We start from the raw sequence: 24,223 nt of genomic DNA on the forward strand, positions 1-24,223 counted from the left end.
AACTCATCTTCTCCCAGATATCATAACAGTAAATATTTCAGTAAGATAATTGACAGGGAATGTTGTCGGTTGGCCTCCTGGGGCATTGATGGATCAATGGCTCCTTTTATGTGTAGAGTCACTCATCGCTGACCTCTGACCCTGATGTTGTTCCCATCTGTTAGTTGGTTGAGGGGTCTTGGGGTCCCTGAAAATCTGTTAATTAAGTTACACCTGGAGTCACATTGTGATAATTCTGTGCAGAATCTCCCATTTGGAGAAAATCATTGGGCTAAAAATCAAAAGTATATGTACAATATAATTTCACAGATAATCTATAATCTATTCATGGTTATTTTTATTAAAAGTCTTGGAGGTCAGATCACCATACTGTTTCCACAGAACTGGCCTTAAGTAACATGTTCCAGGAAGAGGTTCAAGCAAATTCAATCCTTAAGACAACAGAAGTATCAGTTAAACTATTTAAGCAGCCAGTCCTGACTTGGAACATTAGTTTCCAGTCTACCAACTGGTCTTTGTTACTTCATCTTTGTCTCTAAGGTGTTCAGTCTCCAGTCTACCAACTGGTCTCTGTTACTTCATATTTTTCTCTGAGGTGTTCAGTCTACAGTCTACCAACTGGTCTCTGTCCCTCAGTGTGAGAAATGCATAATGGACAGGAAGACACCGAATATTCCAGGTATTTTGGTTAATGGGGAGGACCAAGACCAGAAACGCCACAAACCGATCTGCCAGAAGTACGACAACAGCTACAGGTTTCCGACTCTCTACAACATGACCAACAGGCTCCCTGTGTTCTCAGCCTACAGAGACACTGGTACTGACAGAGGACCCAGACCAAAAAACAAACCATGGAAGATAGAGCCCCAAGAAGGTTGTAGTTGTTTACTGGCACAGACAAAGTGTATCTTTGAGACATCAGCATACTATTTGCAGATCTAGTCTGGATTGTACAAGTTATAATTTGTGAATAACGTAACGTATGAACATTTGAATTTGTGTATGGACTTGTAAATTATTTAAATCTATGACTGTTGTTCATGCAGCTTGACAACATCAACAACATGCCAAGAGGTCTACTTTCACCTTCACCAATGCAGTCCCCCAGTTAAGATCTTTCAACCGAGTCAGCTGGAGAAATATGGAATGCAGCGTCAGGAAAATCTTTGAGAAGAACTGTATAGATGGCAACAGAAAAATAAAAGCCTACCTAGTGACCGGAGCAGTTCCAGGGGTCACAATCTGAACAACCGGGTGAACATCCCATTTGTCATGTGGACCACATTCTGCTGTTACAACAGCAATAAACAAAAGTGGATCGTGGAAAGTGGATTTTATTGTTTTATACTTATTACACTAATTGATTCTTAAAGACTAAAATATAAATAAATGTGGATTGTGTCTCTACATCTCTGTAAAGGTCACATACAGTGGGGAGAACAGATATTTGATACACTGCCGATTTTGCAGGTTTTCATACTTACAAAGCATATAGAGGTCTGTCAGTTTTATCATAGGTACATTTCAACTGTGAGAGACAAATATTGTATGATTTTTAAATAATTAATTTGCATTTTATTGCATGACATAAGTATTTGATCACCTACCAACCAGTAAGAATTCTGGCTCTCACAGACCTGTTAGTTTTCCTTTAAGAAGCCCTCCTGTTCTCCACTCATTACCTGTATTAACTGCACCTGTTTGAACTCGTTACCTGTATAAAAGACACCTGTCCACACACTCAATCAAACAGACTCCAACCTCTCCACAATGGCCAAGACCAGAGAGCTGTGTAAGGACATCAGGGATAAAATTGTAGACCTGCACAAGGCTGGGATGGGCTACAGGACAATAGGCAAGAAGCTTGGTGAGAAGGCAACAACTGTTGGCACAATTATTAGAAAATGGAAGAAGTTCAAGATGACGGTCAATCGCCCTCGGTCTGGGGCTCCATGCAAGTTCTCACCTCGTGGGGCATCAATGATCATGAGGAAGGTGAGGGATTAGCCCAGAACTACACGGCAGCACCTGGTCAATGACCTGAAGAGAGCTGGGACCACAGTCTCAAAGAAAACCATTATTAACACACTACGCCATCATGGATTAAAATCCTGCAGCGCACGCAAGGTCCCCCTGCTCAAGCCAGCGCATGTCCAGACCCGTCTGAAGTTTGCCAATGACCATCTGGATGATCCAGAGGAGGAATGGGAGAAAGTCATGTGGTCGGATGAGACAAAAATAGAGCTTTTTGGTCTTAATTCCACTCGCCGTGTTTGGAGGAAGAAGAAGGATAAGTACAACCCCAAGAACACAATCCCAACCGTGAAGCATGGAGGTGGAAACATAATTCTTTGGGGATGCTTTTCTGCAAAGGGGACAGGACGACTGCACCGTATTGAGGGGAGGATGGATGGGACCATGTATCACGAGATCTTGGCCAACAACCTCCTTCCCTCAGTAAGAGCATTGAAGATGGGTCGTGGCTAGCTCTTCCAGCATGACAACGACCCGAAACACACAACCAGAGCAACTAGGGAGTGGCTCCGTAAGAAGCATCTCAAGGTCCTGGAATGGCCTAGCCAGTCTCCAGACCTGAACCCAATAGAACATCTTTGGAGGGAGCTGAAAGTCTGTATTGCCCAGCGACAGCCCCGAAACCTGAAGGATCTGGAGGTCTGTATGGAGGAGTGGGCCAAAATCCCTGCTGCAGGAAAGTATGATCTCTGTAATTGCAAACAAAGGTTTCTGTACCAAATATTAAGTTCTGCTTTTCTGATGTATCAAATACTTATGTCATGCAATAAAATGCAAATGAATTACTTAAAAATCATACAATGTGATTATCTGGATTTTTGTTTTAGATTCGGTCACTCACAGTTGAAGAGCACCTATGATAAAAAATTCTGACTTCTACATGCTTTGTAAGTGGGAACACCTGCAAAATCGGCAGTGTATCAAATACTTGTTCACCCTACTGTATCATCCTTTGAGCCAGTTTTGTCAAGAGACAATTAAATAAATGTTCTTCAACAAGAACATTTATTTAACCACACTGTAACTACGTGGGAACAGACAACGCTTCAAATTACAGCCCTCTTTCCTTGTAACTACACTGTAACTGTTGGTACCATATAAGAACTAGTTAATGATGATGGACTTACTAGGAAGTTCCATGTTAAGTAAGGGTGAAGTTCACAAGGTATAGGAAAGAATAAGGAACAGCATGACTGCATGAAGGTATGTTATGGAGTATTAACTGAAAACAAATTTACCACATTTATTTTCTTTTCATCAAGTGTAATTATGAAATAGATTGTATTTTACTGTGTATTTCTACCACCTTTGGTTATCCACATTAAAGTATGCCTTCTAATGTTAGTTTTATTGTCCTTAACTATAATAAAATCTGAAAAACTCTTATCTGTTTCATTTGTCAGCTTCTCGCTTCCAATGCGACGAAATAACAGCTTACATTGAAGCACTTTTGATCTGGCATATTGGAGAAAAATACTTTAATGTGCTTATGAGGAGAAGCATTGGGGACTGTAGGACACATTGGGGGCTGGCAGGTCATTTTGCCAGCTGGTGTGACATCAATAAGAGATGTCCCTTATGCCATGTCAATTCTAATCTAAAAATGTATAACCCAGAACCACACAAATGAAGCAAGGAAATGTTGTCCAATATGTAAAGGGCTTTTGGATGACATTGGTGGATTTGAAAAGGTCCACGAATGTTATATTCAATCTTTGAATAAAGAGAAGCCATCAGATAAAAATGTCTTTTATGACTTAGAAACCCGACAAAATGATTCAATGGGTTTACACATACCTGTATTTGTGTCTAGCATGACCTTCCAGGGTCAAAATATCTATTTATAACATTTTTGACATGCGTTTTTATTTGGATTTTTTTGTTGTTATTCTGTCTCTCACTGTTCAAATAAACCTACCATTAAAATTATAGACTGACCGTTTCTTTGTCAGTGGACAAATGTACAAAATCAGGAGGGAAACCAAACATTTTATTTTAACCGTTGACCGAGGGGGTCTCTTTTTAGGGGGAGGCATCCACACACCAGGGGGTCTTTTTAGGGGGAGGCATCCACACACCAGGGGGTCTCTTTTTAGGGGGAGGCATCCACACACCAGGGGGTCTCTTTTTAGGGGGAGGCATCCACACACCAGGGGGTCTCTTTTTAGAGGGAGGCATCCACACACCAGGGGGTCTCTTTTTAGAGGGAGGCATCCACACACCAGGGGGTCTCTTTTTAGGGGGAGGCATCCACACACCAGGGGGTCTCTTTTTAGGGGGAGGCATCCACACACCAGGGGGTCTTTTTAGGGGGAGGCATCCACACACCAGGGGGTCTCTTTTTAGGGGGAGGCATCCACACACCAGGGGGTCTCTTTTTAGGGGGAGGCATCCACACACCAGGGGGTCTCTTTTTAGGGGGAGGCATCCACACACCAGGGGGTCTTTTTAGTTCTGTGAACCAGCATCATGAGTCCACCGGAGCCTCTTTGTTGTTCAGGATCTGATGCTGTACGTTTACGCATAACGTTCGTTAATACCTAGCCCACTATATTTGTCACAGCATTTTTCAAATGTTGCTTGGCTTTGCTGAAGCCTCTCTTCATGAATGGTATAACCATCCTAAACAGATTATGAAATGTACCACCCCCCCTGAACCATACATAGTATGGAACCATAATAACCAGGGAGTCCGTACCCTACTTGGTCAACATAATAAGATATGTACCGGTTAGGGTCAAGTTGTGGATTGGGTAAGATCTTTAAATATGTAAAGAAGATATATACCGGATAAGGTCAAATAGAAGATTGTGTAACATCATTAAATATGTAAAGAAGATTGGACCGGTTAGGATCAAGTTGAAGATTGTGTAACATCTTTAAATATGTAAAGAAGATTGAACCGGTTAAAGAGTTTAACAATCACTTTACCCCAATCAAACACTATATTTAGATTCTGATCCGTCTTAATCTCAATCTGTATGTTTTCAATATTACTTATTGGTTACAGGTACATAGCGTGGCCGCATATAATTAATTGTGATAATATCTCTGTCTGTTCCCTCTGTATGAACTGTCCGTAGGAGTGGCACAAAACTGTCTCCGACCCTTTGAAAATATATAATATCGGTGAACACAAACGTTATAAATCCTGCATGTGTGTCTACAGGCAGTGGGCTCAAATTATCTTTTGTTTCCAACCATCTGTCAGAACGCATCCCTAAAATGTAGGCTAAACTACCTCTAGTCTTGATAGCTGACTAGCTTTCATCGCCCACAATTTTTACTCTCCTTTGAATATCATCATAACCTAAAAACACATTCTTAATCTTCTCATTTAAGGCCTGGTTCATCCCATAGACAACCGCTTCTATGTTTTGAGTCTGATAGCTACAGGAGGTTTAGAGTCTAATTTGTAGAAAAACCCAAAATTATTTTTCATGATATTTGTCCAGCTATGTGGGTATATAATCTTGCTGAGGCCTACCTCCCAGCTCCCCTGTAGCTCTATCGGTTTGGCAAAATTTGTTGTGAAATTACAACTTTTCTTGTTTGGATATATTTGGTTGAGGCATTGCTGAGTTAGATAAAAACCTTTTCCACCTTCACCACCTGACCAGCCTTCCTATACCTCACCACCACCACCACCACCACCACCACCTGACCAGCCTTCCTATACCCCACCACCACCACCACCACCACCACCACCTGACCAGCCTTCCTATACCCCACCACCACCACCACCACCTGACCAGCCTTCCTATACCCCACCACCACCACCACCTGACCAGCCTTCCTATACCCCACCACCACCACCACCACCTGACAAGCCTTCCTATACCCCACCACCACCACCACCACCACCACCACCTGACCAGCCTTCCTATACCCCACCACCACCACCACCTGACCAGCCTTCCTATACCCCACCACCACCACCACCTGACCTGCCTTCCTATACCCCACCACCACCTGACCTGCCTTCCTATACCCCACCACCACCACCACCTGACCAGCCTTCCTATACCCCACCACCACCACCACCTGACCAGCCTTCCTATACCCCACCACCACCACCACCACCACCACCACCTGACCAGCCTTCCTATACCCCACCACCACCACCACCTGACCAGCCTTCCTATACCCCACCACCACCACCACCTGACCAGCCTTCCTATACCCCACCACCACCACCACCACCACCACCACCACCTGACCAGCCTTCCTATAACGTTAACGTTAACTGGTATCTTTACCTCTGACATTTTAGCGATCTTTCCGTCGCTTATGTTCCTCGTGAGGGAAGAAAGCTCAACAAAACCGAAAGGAAGTACATTTTTCCTTCAGATTTTTACTGTATGCTGCATTGTCTCTGGAGGTCGGTACACCTTCCCAATCGATCTCCAAACCAGTGTCGATAGTGTAACCTCTCATGACTGACTTCATTTCATGACACACCACCTGGTGTAATACTTCACAGTCAGTGATTTGGTACTCCACGCCACAGGTGTCGTTTGTATATTCAGCTCCCATGGCTAAAATGTGCAACTTCACTTTAGAAGCCGGATAATCAAATGGTGGTATCGGAGTTCTATAAATATTTAGAAAACACTTCTTTGGTGTTTTCATCGTATATTTTCATTATTATCTTTATTTTCACTCCTTCGTTCTGCAGCCTATTTCGAAAGTCAGGGTTGTCACTGGTGTAATCACGAAGTACAGATGTCATCTTGAACCTTATACAGAGTAAAAAACAAATTCTTCTGCAAACCAGGGGCCTGTTGCACAAAAGTAGAATGAAGAAATCCAGGATAACTGAAAAAGCGCAGCTTGACTTAGCGTGATCCGCTCATCGCGGCTTATTCGGTTGCACGTTTGCGGAGCCAGGATGAGAAGGTGAAGCTATGTCAAGCCAGGTGTAGATAGTCGGGATAAGTGCACGTCCACGGTGTTCTTAAATAGACCACGGTATCGATCACAGATTCAGAGATGGAGAAGACGCGTGCGGCATATTTTTCACCCGAGGAGCAGCAACTAATTATGGAAAGTTATGAGGAGGTAAAGCATATAATATGCAGAAAAGGAAATACGGCGGCTGTTATTAAACAGAGAGAAAAAGCCTGGCAGACAATAGCGGACCGACTGAATGCGTAAAGATTTAAAAATATCTACTTTCTAGAAAAGTTGTACACTGTTTTAATTGCTTTTAATATGCTTGTTTTATGTGTCGGTTTCAGTGCTGTATCTCGTTGTGTGCTAAATGTGCTGGTTGTACTGTAGGTGTCTTTGAGTAGCCTATCATGTAAAGCACAATATAAATAACATTATATTATTTAGCCTACTTTGCCATAAAAGTGAGCAGAGGGAATTAATGTTCCTCAGGAAATTTACCCTAAAGACTAGGCTTAATTTCAAACTCATGCGAGAATGTTTTACAACCATGTGCACAAATCTCTAGAAGCTATGTCTAAGTCTAAATATCTTCCTACAATTAATGTTCATACAGAACAAATGTGACTGGGCAAAAAAGAACCTGGCAACAAGTAAAGATCAAATATAAAAACATTTTGCAAGCTGGTAAGTGCCTTAATTCTTAACAGTGTGCAAATGGTATGTAGAAACTACTTACAAGATTCCTGCTCACATTTTATCTAAACGGATTTTAGTAGTTAAGAAGAAGACTCATTTGTCTGGCACTGGGGGGGGGGGCAGCAGCTGCAGACTAAGGAACCAAGGAAGGCCTGTGATGGAAGGATCTGTATGTAACAGGATCCAGACGCAGTACAGTATGACAGCCAGCCTGGCAACATAGTAAGTATGGGCTAATGGAAATCTGAATTATGCACAATTCCTGCTGTGCTAATCAATGGGTGGTTTACAGAATTCACAAACTGTAAGATTTCTGTATACATGACATCTGAACAAGCAAATAGAGCTGGCAGATGCACATATTGCTGTGAGTAAAAGGACTCTCCAGGATCTGGACCTTGGTATAGAAATCAAGAATAGAACACTGAGGAAAATCCAGAAACTAGAAAAGTGACTTCAATCCCCACTGTTAGCTCATCTGTAAAACAATGTATCAATCATGTTTTTTTTTCTCTCTCCCAAGCTCCAAACTGACAAGTGACAGCACTAAAATAAAAAGCTTAAGAAGCATTGTGGTGTTCCCTGTGTGATGAATGTACACTACACTATGCAAAGTTATTAGTTCAGTGAGGTGAGATGAAAATTGAGGTTATGAAACCAAAGTCAGCCACAATAATATCTAATAAAACATTAGGCCTAATTAAGGAGTAACACAAACAATCCTTTATTGGAGAAGGACAAGACAAGGAAATCACTCATCTGAAATAATGTATTGGTCTCTGACCAGCCTGCCATTAATGTCATCTGGGAATATAGCTGCATTGTCCCACTCAATCTCCGGTGCCACTGCTGGACCCCTTTCCTTCCTCAGACAGGTAATATTGTGTTGGACAGTGCAGGCTACAGTGATGTCACAGTGATGTCCTTGCTGTGCTGCTGTCTGAGGGTCTGCAAGGGGAGTGAGAAGGTATGTCTCACAGGCATAACCCTTGTCTCCCAGCAGAACGGCAGAGAATTCACCTGAGAATACAAAATGTAACCATTAAAACTACACAAGTAAAACCTTTGACGCAATTGTGTTTATCAGTGAAATGTGTGTGGCCTACCTTGTGATAGTCGCTGGGAAATGGTACTGGACCTAAAAACTCGGGAGTCATGGACGGACCCAGGCCACTTTGCCTCCACATTGGTAATGATGCAGGCAGCATCACAGATCATCTGAAACAATGCAATGTTTCCTATTCAGTATACATTTCATGCACAGAATACATTTGGGCAAGTTGACAGTAACTAAATAATTATAACCTGAACATTGATACTGTGGAAGGATTTTCTATTGACACAATCTCCCTCGTGGGCCCCTGAGGGGCGTTTAATGTGGATCTGTGTGCAGTCCAGCGCACCAATGACATTAGGGAAAGCTGTAACACAAAATAGTCTGAGTATATCCTGTGACTGTTGTAACACGTTTTTGTAATCTGTAATTCATGTTACCTGCAATCTTGTAGAAATCCTCTTTGATGAAGCACATTCTTCTGTGGCCAGCGAAGGTAATAAAGATGTGTGCCAAGGATTTCAGTGCCAAACACACTTCTGACACAACGGCAAATAGTGCCTTTATTTAGAATTTCGGCATGTCCCACGGCATATAAAAACATGCTGCTTCTAAAAAAACGCAGTGCCACACAATAACGGATTCCATCTCCAGTAAATCGATACCTCTCATGCAGGTACTCGTCGGGAAAAGCTAAAGGGTCTGATCTGTCCCGAAACACCCTCTCACGTTTGAAAGCACGTCTAAATATCAGCGCTTCTTCATCCAAAACGTCATTCAGAAATGGGCATGCCATGGTGCAGGGAGAAACACAGGTGAATGGGACTTCATATATTGCCCTCATCACTGACTTCATTGAAATCACCGTTGCAAATTCATCAACCATTTCAAACCATCTAAACTGCAATAGTAGGATTTAAATCAAACTCGTCACAGCAATAGTGACAAGTAATGCATGTTAACAATAAAGTAGAAAACATTCAGAAGACAACGGAACAACTGTTAAAGACGTTTATTTCGGATCAGAGTGGCAGCTGATTTAACACATAAGACTCCAGGATTAATCTGTTCATACAAACTGTTACTCATAACCCTGTTTGAACCCCCCTCTCATCCCACATAATCACCTGCTCTACCCCTCCTACATAAACAGACATGTACCCCCTCTCATCCCACATAATCACCTGCTCTACCCCTCCTACATAAACAGACATGTACCCCCTCTCATCCCACATAATCACCTGCTCTACCCCTCCTACATAAACAGACATGTACCCCCTCTCATCCCACATAATCACCTGCTCTACCCCTCCTACATAAACAGACATGTACCCCCCTCTCATCCCACATAATCACCTGCTCTACCCCTCCTACATAAACAGACATGTACCCCCCTCTCATCCCACATAATCACCTGCTCTACCCCTCCTACATAAACAGACATGTACCCCCCTCTCATATCACATAATCACCTGCTCTACCCCTCCTACATAAACAGACATGTACCCCCCGTCTCATCCCACATAATCACCTGCTCTACCCCTCCTACATAAACAGACATGTACCCCCCTCTCATCCCACATAATCACCTGCTCTACCCCTCCTACATAAACAGACATGTACCCCCCTCTCATCCCACATAATCACCTGCTCTACCCCTCCTACATAAACAGACATGAATCCCCGGAAAAAACAACTGTTAACAACCCGGACATAAATTAACAACCATTAAAATGTCATTTTTCATCATCCTTTTGACCTACCCCTCTCATCCCACATAATCACCTGCTCTACCCCTCCCTCTCTAACCAAACATGTACGCCCCAGAAAAACAGCAGATACCATCCGGTCATTAATCCAAAAAAAAATATCATATTCTCACACATATGCAGCTGCCAAAGGTCAGGTCAAAGCAATAAATCACTCTTGATGTAATGCGCCTTTTACCATATCTCTCTCATGGGGAATTGTGTGCTACATCAAGCAGTGGGTGGAGTAAAATCTAAGCCTTCAGAGAAGGTTACGATGTGTTATTTTTTAGTGGAAATAAGTAAATGTAACGTTATTGAACAAAACGGTAAGGTGACCATAGTAAGGGACGGTAGCTGATAGTAGGGGGTCGTATTTTTTAGCTACGTCGCCAACCAACTATTGGAAAATATCACTATTTCCAATGTAATTTCAGAAATTCTCATTAAATACTTGCTAGCTAACATTTGTATGTCACTAATAATCGCTAAACATTGACGACTTGATCAAATTATTTCTCGGAATAGAAACATATTTAAAAACTGCTGCTGGCTATGCCGATAATAGGGGCTTCTAGACCTCTGGTCTTTGAGTCTAGATCCAGGAAGTGTCTGTTTCTCTCCATTATGTGCTTACAGGTCTAATCAGATAGAGAGAGAAGAGGAAACTGCCTCTAAAATGAGTCTCTCTGGGGTGAGGGAGGAGGGGGCCTCTGCCTCTAAAATAAGTATTTCTGGAGAATATAAAATCACAGCTAAGAGGTACAATTTGTGAATGGGTTTCTACATCTGAGGTTAGAGTAGAAAAGTGACTGAATATTTTCACTAAGATGCATTAAATGAGGCTGTTACAATGGGAGTATAATGTATTTTATGACCTACAGAAGTCAAAATAGTTTGTTACGTATTCAACATTATGGGCATGTGTTAGCTTCATTTAAGTCACATGCCTGTTTTGAGTTCCCTTTGTTATCCAGTAATGTGGGAGAACATCAAGTGTTGTACACTCACCTAAAGGATTATTAGGAACACCTGTTAAATTTCTCATTAATGCATTTATCTAATCAACCAGTCACATGGCAGTTGCTTTAATGCATTTAGGGGTGTGGTCCTGGTCAAGACAATCTCCTGAACTCCAAACTGAATGTCAGAATGGGAAAGAAAGGTGATTTAAAAGCAATTTTGAGCGTGGCATTGTTGTTGGTGCCAGACGGGCCGGTCTGAGTATTTTACAATCTGCTCAGTTACTGGGATTTTCACGCACAACCATGTCTAGGGTTTACAAAGAATGGTGTGAAAAGGGAAAAACATCCAGTATGCGGCAGTCCTGGGGGCGACAATGCCTTGTTGATGCTAGAGGTCAGAGGAGAATGGGCCGACTGATTCAAGCTGATAGAAGAGCAACTTTGACTGAAATAACCACTCGTTACAACCGAGGTATGCAACAAAGCATTTGTGAAGCCACAACACGCACAACTTTGAGGCGGATGGGCTACATCAGCAGAAGACCCCACCGGGTACCACTCATTTCCACCGCAAATAGGAAAAAGAGGCTACAATTTGCACGAGCTCACCAACATTGGACAGTTGAAGACTGGAAGAATGTTGCCTGGTCTGATGAGTCTCGATTTTTGTTGAGACATTCAGATGATAGAGTCAGAATTTGGCGTAAACAGAATGAGAACATGGATCTATCATGCCTTGTTACCACTGTGCAGGCTGGTGGTGTAATGGTGTGGGGGATGTTTTCTTGGCACACTTTAGGCACCTTAGTGCCAATTGGGCATCGTTTAATTGCCACGGCCTACCTGAGCATTGTTTCTGACCATGTCCATCCCTTTATGACCACCATGTACCCATCCTCTGATGGCTACTCCCAAAGCTTGAATCATTTCAAACTGGTTTCTTGAACATGACAATGAGTTCACTGTACTGAAATGGCCCCCACAGTCACCAGATCTCAACCCAATATAGCATCTTTGGGATGTGGTGGAACGGGAGCTTCGTGCCCTGGATGTGCATCCCACAAATCTCCATCAACTGCAAGATGCTATCCTATCAATATGGGCCAACATTTCTAAAGAATGCTTTCAGCACCTTGTTGAATCAATGGCACGTAGAATTAAGGCAGTTCTGAAGGCGAAAGGGGGTCAAACACAATATTTGTATGGTGTTCCTAATAATCCTTTAGGTGAGTGTATATTCTTAGTAATTTACAAGCGGTGTTGTTCTTATATCGGCCAGCAGAGGGAGACACTTACTCTAGTAGTTTATTAACCCGCTCTCACTCTACTGTTGCTCACCAGCTTGTCTAGTAGTCAGTTAGTTGACAGAGAACAAGACAACTAAACAAACACTGAGGAACAAGATAAACATTATTTAAAATGTTGTATAAAATGTGAGGAATTCATAAAACATACAAAATGTTTTGCTATGTTCTAGGTACTGGTGTATATGTTTATTAATGTTTGAAATACAGGTTTGTATGTAATATTGTTGCTATGGGTGTTTTAGAGTAATAATTCAGTTGCAGTACACATTTTGAAAGTGTAGTTTAACATATCAGTATAATATTAAAATATAAAAAAAAAAAAATCAATATGATCTTATTGTTCATTTCCAGGGACCATATTAAGAGACCAACCTCTCCTGTACCCAGCTGTGTGTCCATGAAGAGTGACACATCTATGAATCATCTTATAGAGTTCAGAGAGGGAGACTTCTCTACTGATCAAAAGTAATACAAACTCATGGATCTATGTCAGTGATTTTCAACATTGTCTCTTATTTGCTTATGTTGTTTCCATTATCTAATTGCCACAACAACAGCTAATATTCCTGGGTTCAACATTTAACAAAGACATTACAGGCAAACCAAATCTTTACAATGTACATACATTTAACAAAAACTTATGAAGATGACATTAAAGACATCATAATATTGATGCTATGGGTGTTTTAGTTTAATATTTAAATTGTTTAACTAAACTTTCAAAATGTGTATTACATATCGGTGCTGTGGTTTAGTATAATATTTATATTGTTAACTTACACTTTTCATATGTGTAATAATTATTTGTGTACATGTTTTTCAATAATAATTACATCTTCAATTACAAAATCAATATGACCTTATTTTAACATTTAAACAAGACAGTTAAGGGTCAAAGATTCTTAGTTAGTTCAAACTCACCAATCACTCCTAAGTCCACCATATTCAAAACACTCTGGGTCCTCCTTCATTATTAATTATAGGGTCCAGAAGGAAACACAGACTCACTGTGTCCAAATACACAAATCACTACTAAGAAAGTCTACTATGAACAAAAGCACACAGCAGTTTTGTATTTAACTTTATCATTTCCAGGGACCGTATAAAGAGACCAACCTCTCCTGTACCCAGCTGTGTCCATGAAGAGTGACTGGTCTATGAAGCATCCTGTACAATTCAGAGAGGGAGACTTCTCTACTGATCAAAGGTAATACAAACTCATGGGTCAATGTCAGTGATTTTCAACATTGTCTCTTATTTGTTTATTTTGTTTCCATTATCTGACCCCACAACAACAGCAAATCTTCCTGGGTTCAACATTTAACGAAAAAGACATTACAGGCAAGCCAAAACTCTACAATGTACATACATTTATAAAAGATGACGTTAAATACATCATAATATAAACACTGGAAAGATAACTTCTTTACGTTTTTACATTTCACCATGTTGTTTTTATTATCCATAATGACTTTTCTTGTTTTATAAAACTTTTACTATGAAAGTCTACCCTTATAAATATGGAAAACATTTGGTCCTACTAAAGGTACTTCCACTTATAACATGGATGAGTCTGAATTATGTAAATGTATTTGGTTTGTGTTATTGATACATATTCAACATTATGGCCATTTGTTTATTTATTGGTCGCAAGCCTGTTTTGGGTTTCCTGTGTTATCAACTAGTAATGTGGGAGAACATGAAGTGCTGTATATTCTTAGTAATTTGCAAGAGGTGTTGGTCTTGTATCGACCAGCAGAGGGAGAAATTTACTCCAGTAGTTGATTAACCCGCTCTCGCTCTACTGTTGTTCTCACCAGCCTGTCTAGTAGTCAGTTAGTTGACAGAGAACAAGACAAATAAACAAAGGCTGAGGAACCAGATAAACATTATTTCAAACATTAAAAAGAAGGTGAGGAATTCATAAAACATACGATATGAAACACCAAGCTAAGGAGATGATATTATCGTTATTTTGAGTGCATTTTTATAGTTTTATTAAATTATAAATCTAACGTTGGCTATTTGTATCTAATTTACATGTCACAAACAAGACCAAACCAAGGTTACTAAAACAGATACCGTATTGACTTAAAATGTCTGTTGCTCCTCCCACTGTTGACTTATGTATTACATGTTTGGAGGCAGGTCAGTTTGCACAGCTGAAACTGAAAGTAAAGTTCCTGCACAGGATCCATTTTGATTTGACGTTGCAGTATAATATAAATGTTTCAATATTTGAACTGTAAAAGGTAAGACAAATTGTTTCATAATGATTCATTAAAGAACAAAGCAGAGAGAGTGATCATTTGGAGTAAGTCATTATCAGTGTTAAAGTGCTGTAACATCAATGTAGTTATTCAGTCCACGTTCTCAAATGCATTGATTTGTTGTCAGTAAAATCTATGTAAAAGTTAAAGCATAATTGAATTCTGTGTTTGTTATTTAGTGGTATTTGATTATAGTAATGCTTGTTATTCTTCAGTTTGTATCTGATCCAGACATTGTGTCTTCTAGTCTTTGAGTCTTGATCCAGGAAGTGTGTTTCTCTCCATTATGTGCTTACAGGTATAATCAGAGAGAGAGAAGAGGGGACTGCCTCTAAAATGAGTCTTACTGGGGAGAGGGAGTTTGAGGGCTCTGCCTCTAAAATCTGTATTTTTGGTGAACATGACACCACAGCTAAGAGGTGAAATAATAATAATAATTTGGTTTGAGAATGGATTTCCACATCTGAGGTCAGAGTAGAAAAGTGACTGAATATTTCCCTCTGTTGTTTTGAAGGGTAAAACGGCAGAAGAGACCAGCCTCCCCTGTGCCCAGTTGTGTGTCCATGAAGAGTGACTGGTCTATGGGTGAACCTTTGAACTTCAAAACAGGAGATTCAGGGTGAGAAAGAAAGAGAAGCTGGGTTTTGATTTGTTCTAGATACTGTTGTATCTGTTTACTAATGTTTAAATCCAGGTTTGTATTTAATATTGATGCTATTGGTGTTTTAGTTTAATATTTAAATTGTTTAACTAAACTTTCAAAATGTGTATTACATATCAGTGCTGTGGTTTTAGTATAATATTTATATTGTTAACTTACACTTTTTATATGTGTAATAATTCTTTGTGTACATGTTTTTCAATAATAAAAACAACACATGAAAAGTGTAAGCTAACAATTTTAAGATTATACTGATGTGTAATACATAAGTTGAAAGTGTAGTTTAACAACTGAATTTTTACACTAAAATACCATAATTCAGACCATAATTCCATGTTATAAGTGGAAGTACCTTAGTAGGACTAAACGTTTTCCATATTTATAAGGTTAGACTTTCATAGTATATATTTTTTTTTTTTATTGTTTAACTAAACTTTCAAAATGTGTATTACATATCAGTGCTGTGGTTTTAGTATAATATTTATATTGTTAAGTTACACTTTTTATATGTGTAATAATTCTTTGTGTACATGTTTTTCAATAATAATTACATCCTCAATTACAAAATCAATATGTCCTTATTTTAACATTTAAACAAGACAGTTAAGAGTCAAAGATTCTGAGTTGGTTCAAACACACCAATCACTCCTAAGTCCATCATACAGGCAAACCAAAACAATGTACATACATTTAACAAAAGCATTTATGAAGATAACATTAAAGACATCATAATATAAACACAGAAACGATAAAAAATTTTCCATCACTCAGTGTTGTTTTTCTTATTCATAATACTGTTTCTTGTTTAAAAAAATATATACTATGAAAGTCTACCCTTATAAATATGGAAAATGTTTAGTCCTACTAAGGTTCTTCCACTTATAACATGGAATTATGGTCTGAATTATGGTATTTTAGTGTAATAATTCAGTTGTTAAACTACACTTTCAACTTATGTATTACACATCAGTATAATCTTAAAATTGTTAGCTTACACTTTTCATGTGTTGTTTTTATTATCCATAATGACTTTATATTCTTAGTAATGACTCAGGGGTTGTTTGTCTTGTATCGGCCAGCAGAGGGAGACACTTACTCTAGTAGTTGATTAACCCGCTCTCACTCTACTGTTGTTCTCACCAGCCTGTCTAGTAGTCAGTTAGTAGATAGAGAACAAGACAACTAAACAAAGGCTGAGGAAACAGAACATTATTTAAAACGTTATATAGAAGGTGAGGAATTCATAAAACATACGATATGAAACACCACGCTAAGGAGACTGTATATACGATATAATTGTTATTTTGTGAGAGCGTTTTTATAGTTTCATTACATTATAAATAGATGTTAGCATTGAAAAGTTGGCTATCGGTATCACACATGGGGCTATAATGTACATGTAATCTTTTTTTGTCAAACATAATACATTTCAAAAAATTCTATTGAGATTAGGAGATGAGTTCCAATGCCTTTTTTACAAATATTTTTTAGTATCTTTGCGATTTAAAATTGTGGTATGGCCTTGACCAATGAGACTTATATTATATTGAAAAAAGAACCAGAGAATCAGTTAAATTCTTCATAAAAAATAATCTTCCATCTCAGACTCCTTTCATCTTCTCACAATACTATATCCAGGTCGATCTTTATGATCACCTTTGTGAGTTGTGGTTTTTACTTGTGAGTTAATGGGTTTTAAGAGCCCATGTTTCTATTGAGATACAATAGTCAGTGTTGGATTATGGTAGCAATTATAAAACATTGTTACTCTAGAAATCTGAAGCACAAAACTGTGTGTGAGTCTGTACAAACTCTGGAAGTGTAGATGTAATGTCATGTTTTGTCCACAGAGACCAACAGGAGAGATCAGAGTCTGAGATTCTCAGTGGTGAATCTGTCCAGAGTCAAACAGACCTGTCTTCTATATTCAGTGTATGTGGTCCTGTTATGTACATTTGTTTCTGTATACCTTAAGTAAAGTTAATCTGTCAATCGTTCATGCATTTGTTAATATTGTTCTGATATTTAATTAACTTTATTTCAGTCTAATTTGAACTTGTTCTCTCTCTTTCAGTTACTTGAACAGAATATCATGATATTTGTGAAGAAAGAGTTAAAGAGGTTCAAGACAATGCTGAGTTCAGATCTCACAGAAGGATTTAAGAGTCAGAGGGAGGATGAGGAAGGTGTGGACCCTGAAGATGAGAAGCAGGAGAGCAGTGCCAAAGAGGGGGCTCTGAAGATCACACTGCATGTCCTGAGGAACATGAACCAGAAGGATCTTGCTGACACACTGGAGAAAAGTAAGTCTGACTTTACTGTTGAATGTTCCAAATGATATTATAGTGACCTTAAGACAACGTATAACAACCTCTTCTGTGTTGAAGAACTTAACATAGAAACAAGTGAAGAGACGAGAGACAGATATCTAACAATTAGGGGTGCACGATATATTGACTAAACACAGTTATCGCAATAACACGTTGATTAATATCAAAATTGAAAATGACTTTTCACTAGATTTGAGATTTAATCAGTTTAAATCTCAAATGATGAATGAGCTGCCAAGAAATACCATAGGCACCTTTACAAAGGCTGAAACACCAGACTCTTCTAGTGAACAGCAATCAGATTCCCTTTGCGGTAGATTACAAAGCTTTGTGTAGCTAGTTTACAATCCGTGTCCATGTGATCATTTGTTTTCAAAATGATTTTGCTTTTAGTGTTGATTAAGTACCATGTCTAAATAGCCAATACCTGTGATTGTGTAATGTTGGAGTTGTGGTGTAGTGTTGGTTACGGAACCCGGCGCAGGCATTTCTCTCGTTCGTGGAGTTTAATAAAAAAAAAAAAAAACGAACACGAACGGACAACGATAACTAATATACTGTATGAAAAGAAAAGTGCGCGACAACACGTCTTAACAACTTATATCCAAACAGCGCGCACACAAACAGAATGACAGCAACAATGATCCACAATGTGGGGAGCAGAGGGGAAACATTTAAACACATACTAATGATACAAATTGGGACCTGGTGTGAAAGATTGAAAACATGTGACAGTGCGGGATGTGTTCGTGTGTGATGGGAAACTGAAGGTGCACGGAACGGTGGCGCTGCTGCTCACCTAACCGTGACAGATTGGCCCTGTTTGAGATTTGACAAGTATTTCTCTACTGTAGAGACTGAACCTGGGGGCTGTGATGGCAAAATGTAACAGTTTTATTCATTATTTGCAAATAAGAGAGACGCGTCAAACGCTTACAAACATAATAGTCCGAGGAGTCTCGAACCTAATACATGAACAGGCCCTATTTATTACAGTTAAAAGGGGTGAAGTAAGTTATTTCCCATCTGTCTTGTGTCACATAGGTTTAACCCAAAGGGCGGGCTGTCCCCCCACCTTATCCTTCCTGCCATAATGTTTACTGTTGTGTTTACCTAAAGAAGACAATTGCTCCTACTTCCCCCCAAGGATCACATTACTGAGGAACAAAAGGACTGACACTCTTCTTGGTCTAGTCAGGAGAACATGGTCAAAGTACCTAATAATCCTCTGATATTATACAGACGTGTGTGTCACAATCAAAGTAAAGATTTACATACCAGCCAACAGAAAGACAGACATTTCTCAAATGTACCTTAGTTCAAAATTTCCATAACAGGGCATATCCTAAGAAAAACTTTAGATTACATTGAAGTGCCAGAAAACCTGGTACACCAGTCTAATACTTGGTAGGTCTCCCATGGTAGCACCTTTATCCATGAGGGAACGTTGCACAGTCCTCATGCTGATGTTTGTTGAGGGCCCAGCATTGAATCCAGATGTTATTTGAGGCAGTGTTGCAGGTCTATCACGTGATACAGTTCCTGCTAGTTGATGCTGGTCACGTTCTCCCAGTCTGTTTATGGCCATACTGCTGTCGTCAGTTAGATGTTTGGCCAGAATTCTTGTATTCACAGTACACCCTTTAAATGGTAGTGTGTGGAGATCCAAACTTCTCTACCCCTGAAATGCTATGACCCATCTCACAAGCTCCACCTATTAATCTGGGTTGAAAATAGCTTAAATTGTGATAACTTGCCATTCTCATGGTGGAAACAGCTCTAGATCCTTCTACAGATGTCTTTCTCTTTATATATGCACTGGCAGACACAACCAATGACATGCATGGCTGGCGTTGCTATGTATTTTGAATGGGCTCGCCTGGACCAGTTTTTCGGGCACTTCAGTTTAGATTCAACTTCATTGTCTTTGAACAGTACAACAAGTACAGTACAACAAAATGTAGTATCATCTAACCAGAAGTGCAAATAGAAGAGGGTAGAAAATGTACAAGAATTAAGTATAATATAAGCATTAAGTATAATATAAATATTAAGTATAATATAATTATTAAGTATAATGTAAGTATTAAGTATAGTGTACAAGTGTAAATGTGCACATGGCAGTTCTGAACCCCAGTTTGCTGCAAGTCTCTATGTTATTTATTATAGAAACATCATTAATATCATCTGGGTTTTTTATTTCAGATGAGCTTGCTGTGATTTACCAACATGATCTCAAATCTTACCTGAAGAAGAAGTTTCAGTGCTTATTTGAGGGTATTGCTAAACAAGGGAACCCAACACTTCTCAATAAGATCTACACAGAGCTCTACATCACAGAGGGTGGAAGTGGAGGAGTCAATAATGAACACGAGGTGAGACAGATTGAGACAACATCCAGGAAACAAGCAAGACCAGAGACAGCAATCAAATGTAATGACATCTTCAAACCCATACCTGGACAAGAAAAAACTATCAGAACTGTGATGACAAAGGGAGTCGCTGGAATTGGAAAAACTGTTTCTGTGCAGAAGTTCATTCTGGACTGGGCTGAAGGAAAAGCAAATCAGGAATTCCAATTTGTATTTCCCCTCCCTTTTAGGGAGTTGAATTTAATGAAAGGGGATCATCTCAGTTTGATCCAACTCATCAATCATTTCTCAGTTGAAACCAAAAAAGCAAGAATCACTAACTACAACAAATACAAAGTTCTGTTCATCTTTGATGGTCTGGATGAGTGTCGACTGCCCCTTGACTTCCAGAACAACAAGAGCTGTTATGATGTGACAGAGTCAACCTCAGTGGATGTGCTGCTGACAAACCTCATCAAGGGAAATCTGCTTCCCTCTGCTCTCCTCTGGATAACTACCAGACCTGCAGCAGCCAATCAGATCCTTTCAGAGTGTGTTGACCAGGTGACAGAGGTGAGAGGGTTCAATGACACACAGAAAGAGGAGTACTTCAGGAAGAGATTCAGTGATGAGGACCTGGCCAGCAGAATCATCTCACACATAAAGACATCAAGGAGCCTCCACATCATGTGTCACATACCAGTCTTCTGTTGGATCGTTGCTACAATCCTGGAGCACATGTTGACTACAGATGATAAAGGAGAGCTGCCCAAGACCCTAACAGACATGTACTCACACTTCCTTGTGTTTCAGTCCACACACAGGAATGTAAAGTATGATGGGAAAAAAGAGACCGATCCACACTGGATTAAAGAGAACATTCTGACACTGGGAAAACTGGCTTTTAACCAGCTACAGAAAGGCAATCTGATATTCTATGAAGAAGACCTGAAAGAGTGCGGCATTGATATCAATGAAGCATCAGTGTACTCAGGAGTCTGTACACAGATCTTTAAAGAGGAATGTGGGCTGAACCAGGACAAGGTGTTCTGCTTTGTCCATCTGAGTATTCAGGAGTTTCTAGCTGCTGTCTATGTGTTTCTAACATTCAAAAACAGCAATAAGAATCTATTGGATGAACAACAATCAACTTTCATAACACGTCTCCTCTGGACAATACCTGAAATAGATTTTCACAGGACTGCTGTGGATAAATCCTTCCAGAGTAAGACTGGACACCTGGACCTTTTCCTTCGCTTCCTTCTGGGTCTCTCACTGGAGTCAAATCAGAACCATTTACGAGGTCTACTGACAAAGACCAGAAGCAGTTCACAGAGCCATAAAGAAACAGTCAAGTACATCAAGGAGAAGATCAGGGAGAATCCCTCTTCAGAGAAGTGCATCAATCTGTTCCACTGTCTGAATGAACTGAATGACCATTCTCTAGTGGAGGAGATCCAAAGATACCTGAGTTCAGGACGTCTCTCCAGAGAAGAACTGTCACCTGCACAGTGGTCAGCTCTGGTCTTTGTGTTACTGACTTCAGAAGAGGAGATTGATGTGTTTGACCTGAAGAAATACTTCACATCAGAGAAAGGTCTTCTGGGGTTGTTGCCAGTGATCCAAACCTGCAGAACTGCTCTGTAAGTACAGTCATGAAAATGCCCCCCCCCCCCAACACAAACCCTCTTTTTACATCTACAGTATATTTACTGACATGACAGCACTGATGATTTTCTAAATAGGAAACAGAGGCGTCGCTGGGATCACAATACATTTGGGGTTTAGCCCTCCCCCCCAGACAGGAAGTACAGGGTTGTGAATGTACACACTAGCAGTCTACACGTCTACATTGTCATAATGCATCAGAATTATAGAGGAATAGATATGGGGATATTTCTTTATTATTATTTTCTTTGGTCAATTTGAGATAAGGGGCTTTTCATAAAAGTTCTGTGGCTATACACCCAGACGCCCAGGCCTAACAACACCACTGATAGGAGGTTACATTTGTGTGTCATATATTGTCAGTTTTAAAAGTATGTCCTTAATTAATGCTGACATGATAATGATGTAATATATAGAGGATATTCTAAAGTTATTCTGAACTATTGTTCTGTTTGTGACATGATGATATTCTCTCTCCAGACTGTCAGGTTGTAGAATCACTGAGAAAGGCTGTGCTTCTCTGGTCTCAGCTCTGAAGTCAAACCCCTCACACCTGAAAGAACTGGATCTGAGTAACAATCAGACAGAGGATTCAGGAGTGATTGTGATCTCTGCTTTGATGGAGGATCCACAATGTAGACTGGAGACTCTGAGGTGAGTAATAGTAGTTAATTTTTATATTAAATATGACATAGTGAGGGGACTCGAGTCACATGACTTGACTCCTCCAGTCACAATTTTCAGGACTTGTGACTTGCTTGATTAAAGTATGAAAATGACTTGACATTGACTTGAGAACAAGTTACTTGAGACTTGACTTGACTTGAAGTGGAAGACTCGACAATGACTTGAACTTATAATAAACAAACAGCAATAAAATAATTCTATATGTTGTGACATCAGCACTACTAATCAGCGTATGTGCCTTTAACGCTGCACAATTCAAACCGCGCCAAACATGGCAGACAGTAATGTTAGTTGAGCTCCACAAATAGTATCGTTTGGATACAAGGACTTTGAACTGGACCGTGTGAATAAAAAAAGATTTGCCAGATGCAAAATATGCAACAACGTCAAATTTCATTCGTTATTTTAAGAACCACAAGGAAAGGTAAGAAAGTAATCTCTTTATATTCAGTTTCACTAGATCTATAACGATTAAGTTACTAATGTAATGAATTAATCTTTTGTTTGTCATAATTTGGCCTTGTTAGAAATGTGACCATTATCATTACTGAATACGTCTGGTAAATAGATGTAAGGGAATTTGACTATAACAGTGGCATAGCCTGAATTTTAATGTTGATGGGCATCTTAAAATGAGCGGGCATGTATATTATTACACGTAGGCTATAATGTCTGTATTAAATGTGGGCATTTTCAAGTGTTTGTGGACTGCGTGTGGAAACTAAAAAGCAATGTGCTTACACCATAACAGTTAACTTTACTGCATGAAAGGCTAACATGGAGGCGCCGATGTGATTACTAGCACCTAAACATTTCGAAGAGGTTTTTATTTTTTACTCATACAGACAAGAATAATTACAGCGTAATTACATATTAGGCAGTTTTTCAGTCACAATAATTAGTTTATAAGGTTGTTATTATTAGCCCTTATTACATGGATTGGCTGAATTCCAGTGCAGAATGCGTGTTATTTGATAACAGACCGTTGCCATGAAAAACAGTGCGTTGCTATGGACGCAGCAGGATTCTAACCAGAGACGGAACGGACTATTTTCTTTAGAGGAAGCAATACAGTCGTTTTTAAATCAATAAATTCCTTTTGAAATCAATATTTTGTGTCAAATTATAGATTTATTTGGTAGGTAGCCATGTAATAAGCGGGATAAGGTATAGCGAGGCGGTTGTTATAGCGAATACAACCCCTTCAGGCTGATTCAAGATCCCTCCGCTTCGTCCCCCCAAAGAATTGTACCGCGGAGGAGAAAAATATTTAATTTTGAAATCGAGCTTCGCACCGAGCGCACGTCAGAAACAGAGGACAGTGTGTGTGTGTGTGTTCATCTCTTTAGTACTGTGACTTGACTTGAAACTTATAAGGACTCGACTTGACTTGCTTAGGGTGAACCCTTGACTTGACTTGACTTGCTTGATTTATCTGAACTGTGACTTGAGACTTGACTCGAGACTTAATGGTTAAGACTTGAGACTTGCTTGGACTTGACCATGTGTGACTTGTCCCCATCTCTGGTGATCATTAACATTATAATAATACAACA

The 24,223-nt window shown here is 39.7% G+C and overlaps 2 protein-coding genes and 1 pseudogene across 2 annotated transcripts in view; 2 read left to right on the forward strand and 1 right to left on the reverse strand.

The window, feature by feature from the left end:
* Positions 1 to 24,223, reverse strand: part of LOC114834060 — a 202,607-nt pseudogene that overhangs the window by 70,227 nt on the left and 108,157 nt on the right.
* LOC114840304 (NACHT, LRR and PYD domains-containing protein 3-like) overlaps positions 1 to 24,223 on the forward strand; it is an 82,873-nt gene that overhangs the window by 46,100 nt on the left and 12,550 nt on the right. The gene's annotated exons all lie outside the window — the stretch shown is intronic.
* Positions 14,856 to 21,959, forward strand: LOC114828711 (protein NLRC3-like). The gene is made up of 6 exons (XM_034295495.1): positions 14,856 to 14,952; positions 15,269 to 15,389; positions 15,485 to 15,589; positions 17,482 to 17,563; positions 17,706 to 17,934; positions 20,167 to 21,959. Exons 2-6 carry the CDS (start codon positions 15,307 to 15,309, stop codon positions 21,957 to 21,959), a joined length of 2,292 nt encoding a protein of 763 aa, XP_034151386.1. The 5' UTR covers positions 14,856 to 14,952; positions 15,269 to 15,306.

The sequence above is a fragment of the Esox lucius genome, chromosome 11, assembly GCF_011004845.1.
Source record: "Esox lucius isolate fEsoLuc1 chromosome 11, fEsoLuc1.pri, whole genome shotgun sequence".
In the NCBI taxonomy this organism is placed as follows: domain Eukaryota; kingdom Metazoa; phylum Chordata; class Actinopteri; order Esociformes; family Esocidae; genus Esox; species Esox lucius.

Coding starts and splice junctions, on each gene's coding strand:
- LOC114828711 (XM_034295495.1), top strand. CDS start 15,307: ATGAGTCTTACTGGGGAGAGGGAGTTTGAGGGCTCTGCCTCTAAAATC. Junction 17,564..17,705: donor ACCTGTCTTCTATATTCAGT/GTATGTGGTCCT, acceptor TCTCTCTTTCAG/TTACTTGAACAGAATATCAT. Junction 17,935..20,166: donor TGCTGACACACTGGAGAAAA/GTAAGTCTGACT, acceptor TTTTTATTTCAG/ATGAGCTTGCTGTGATTTAC.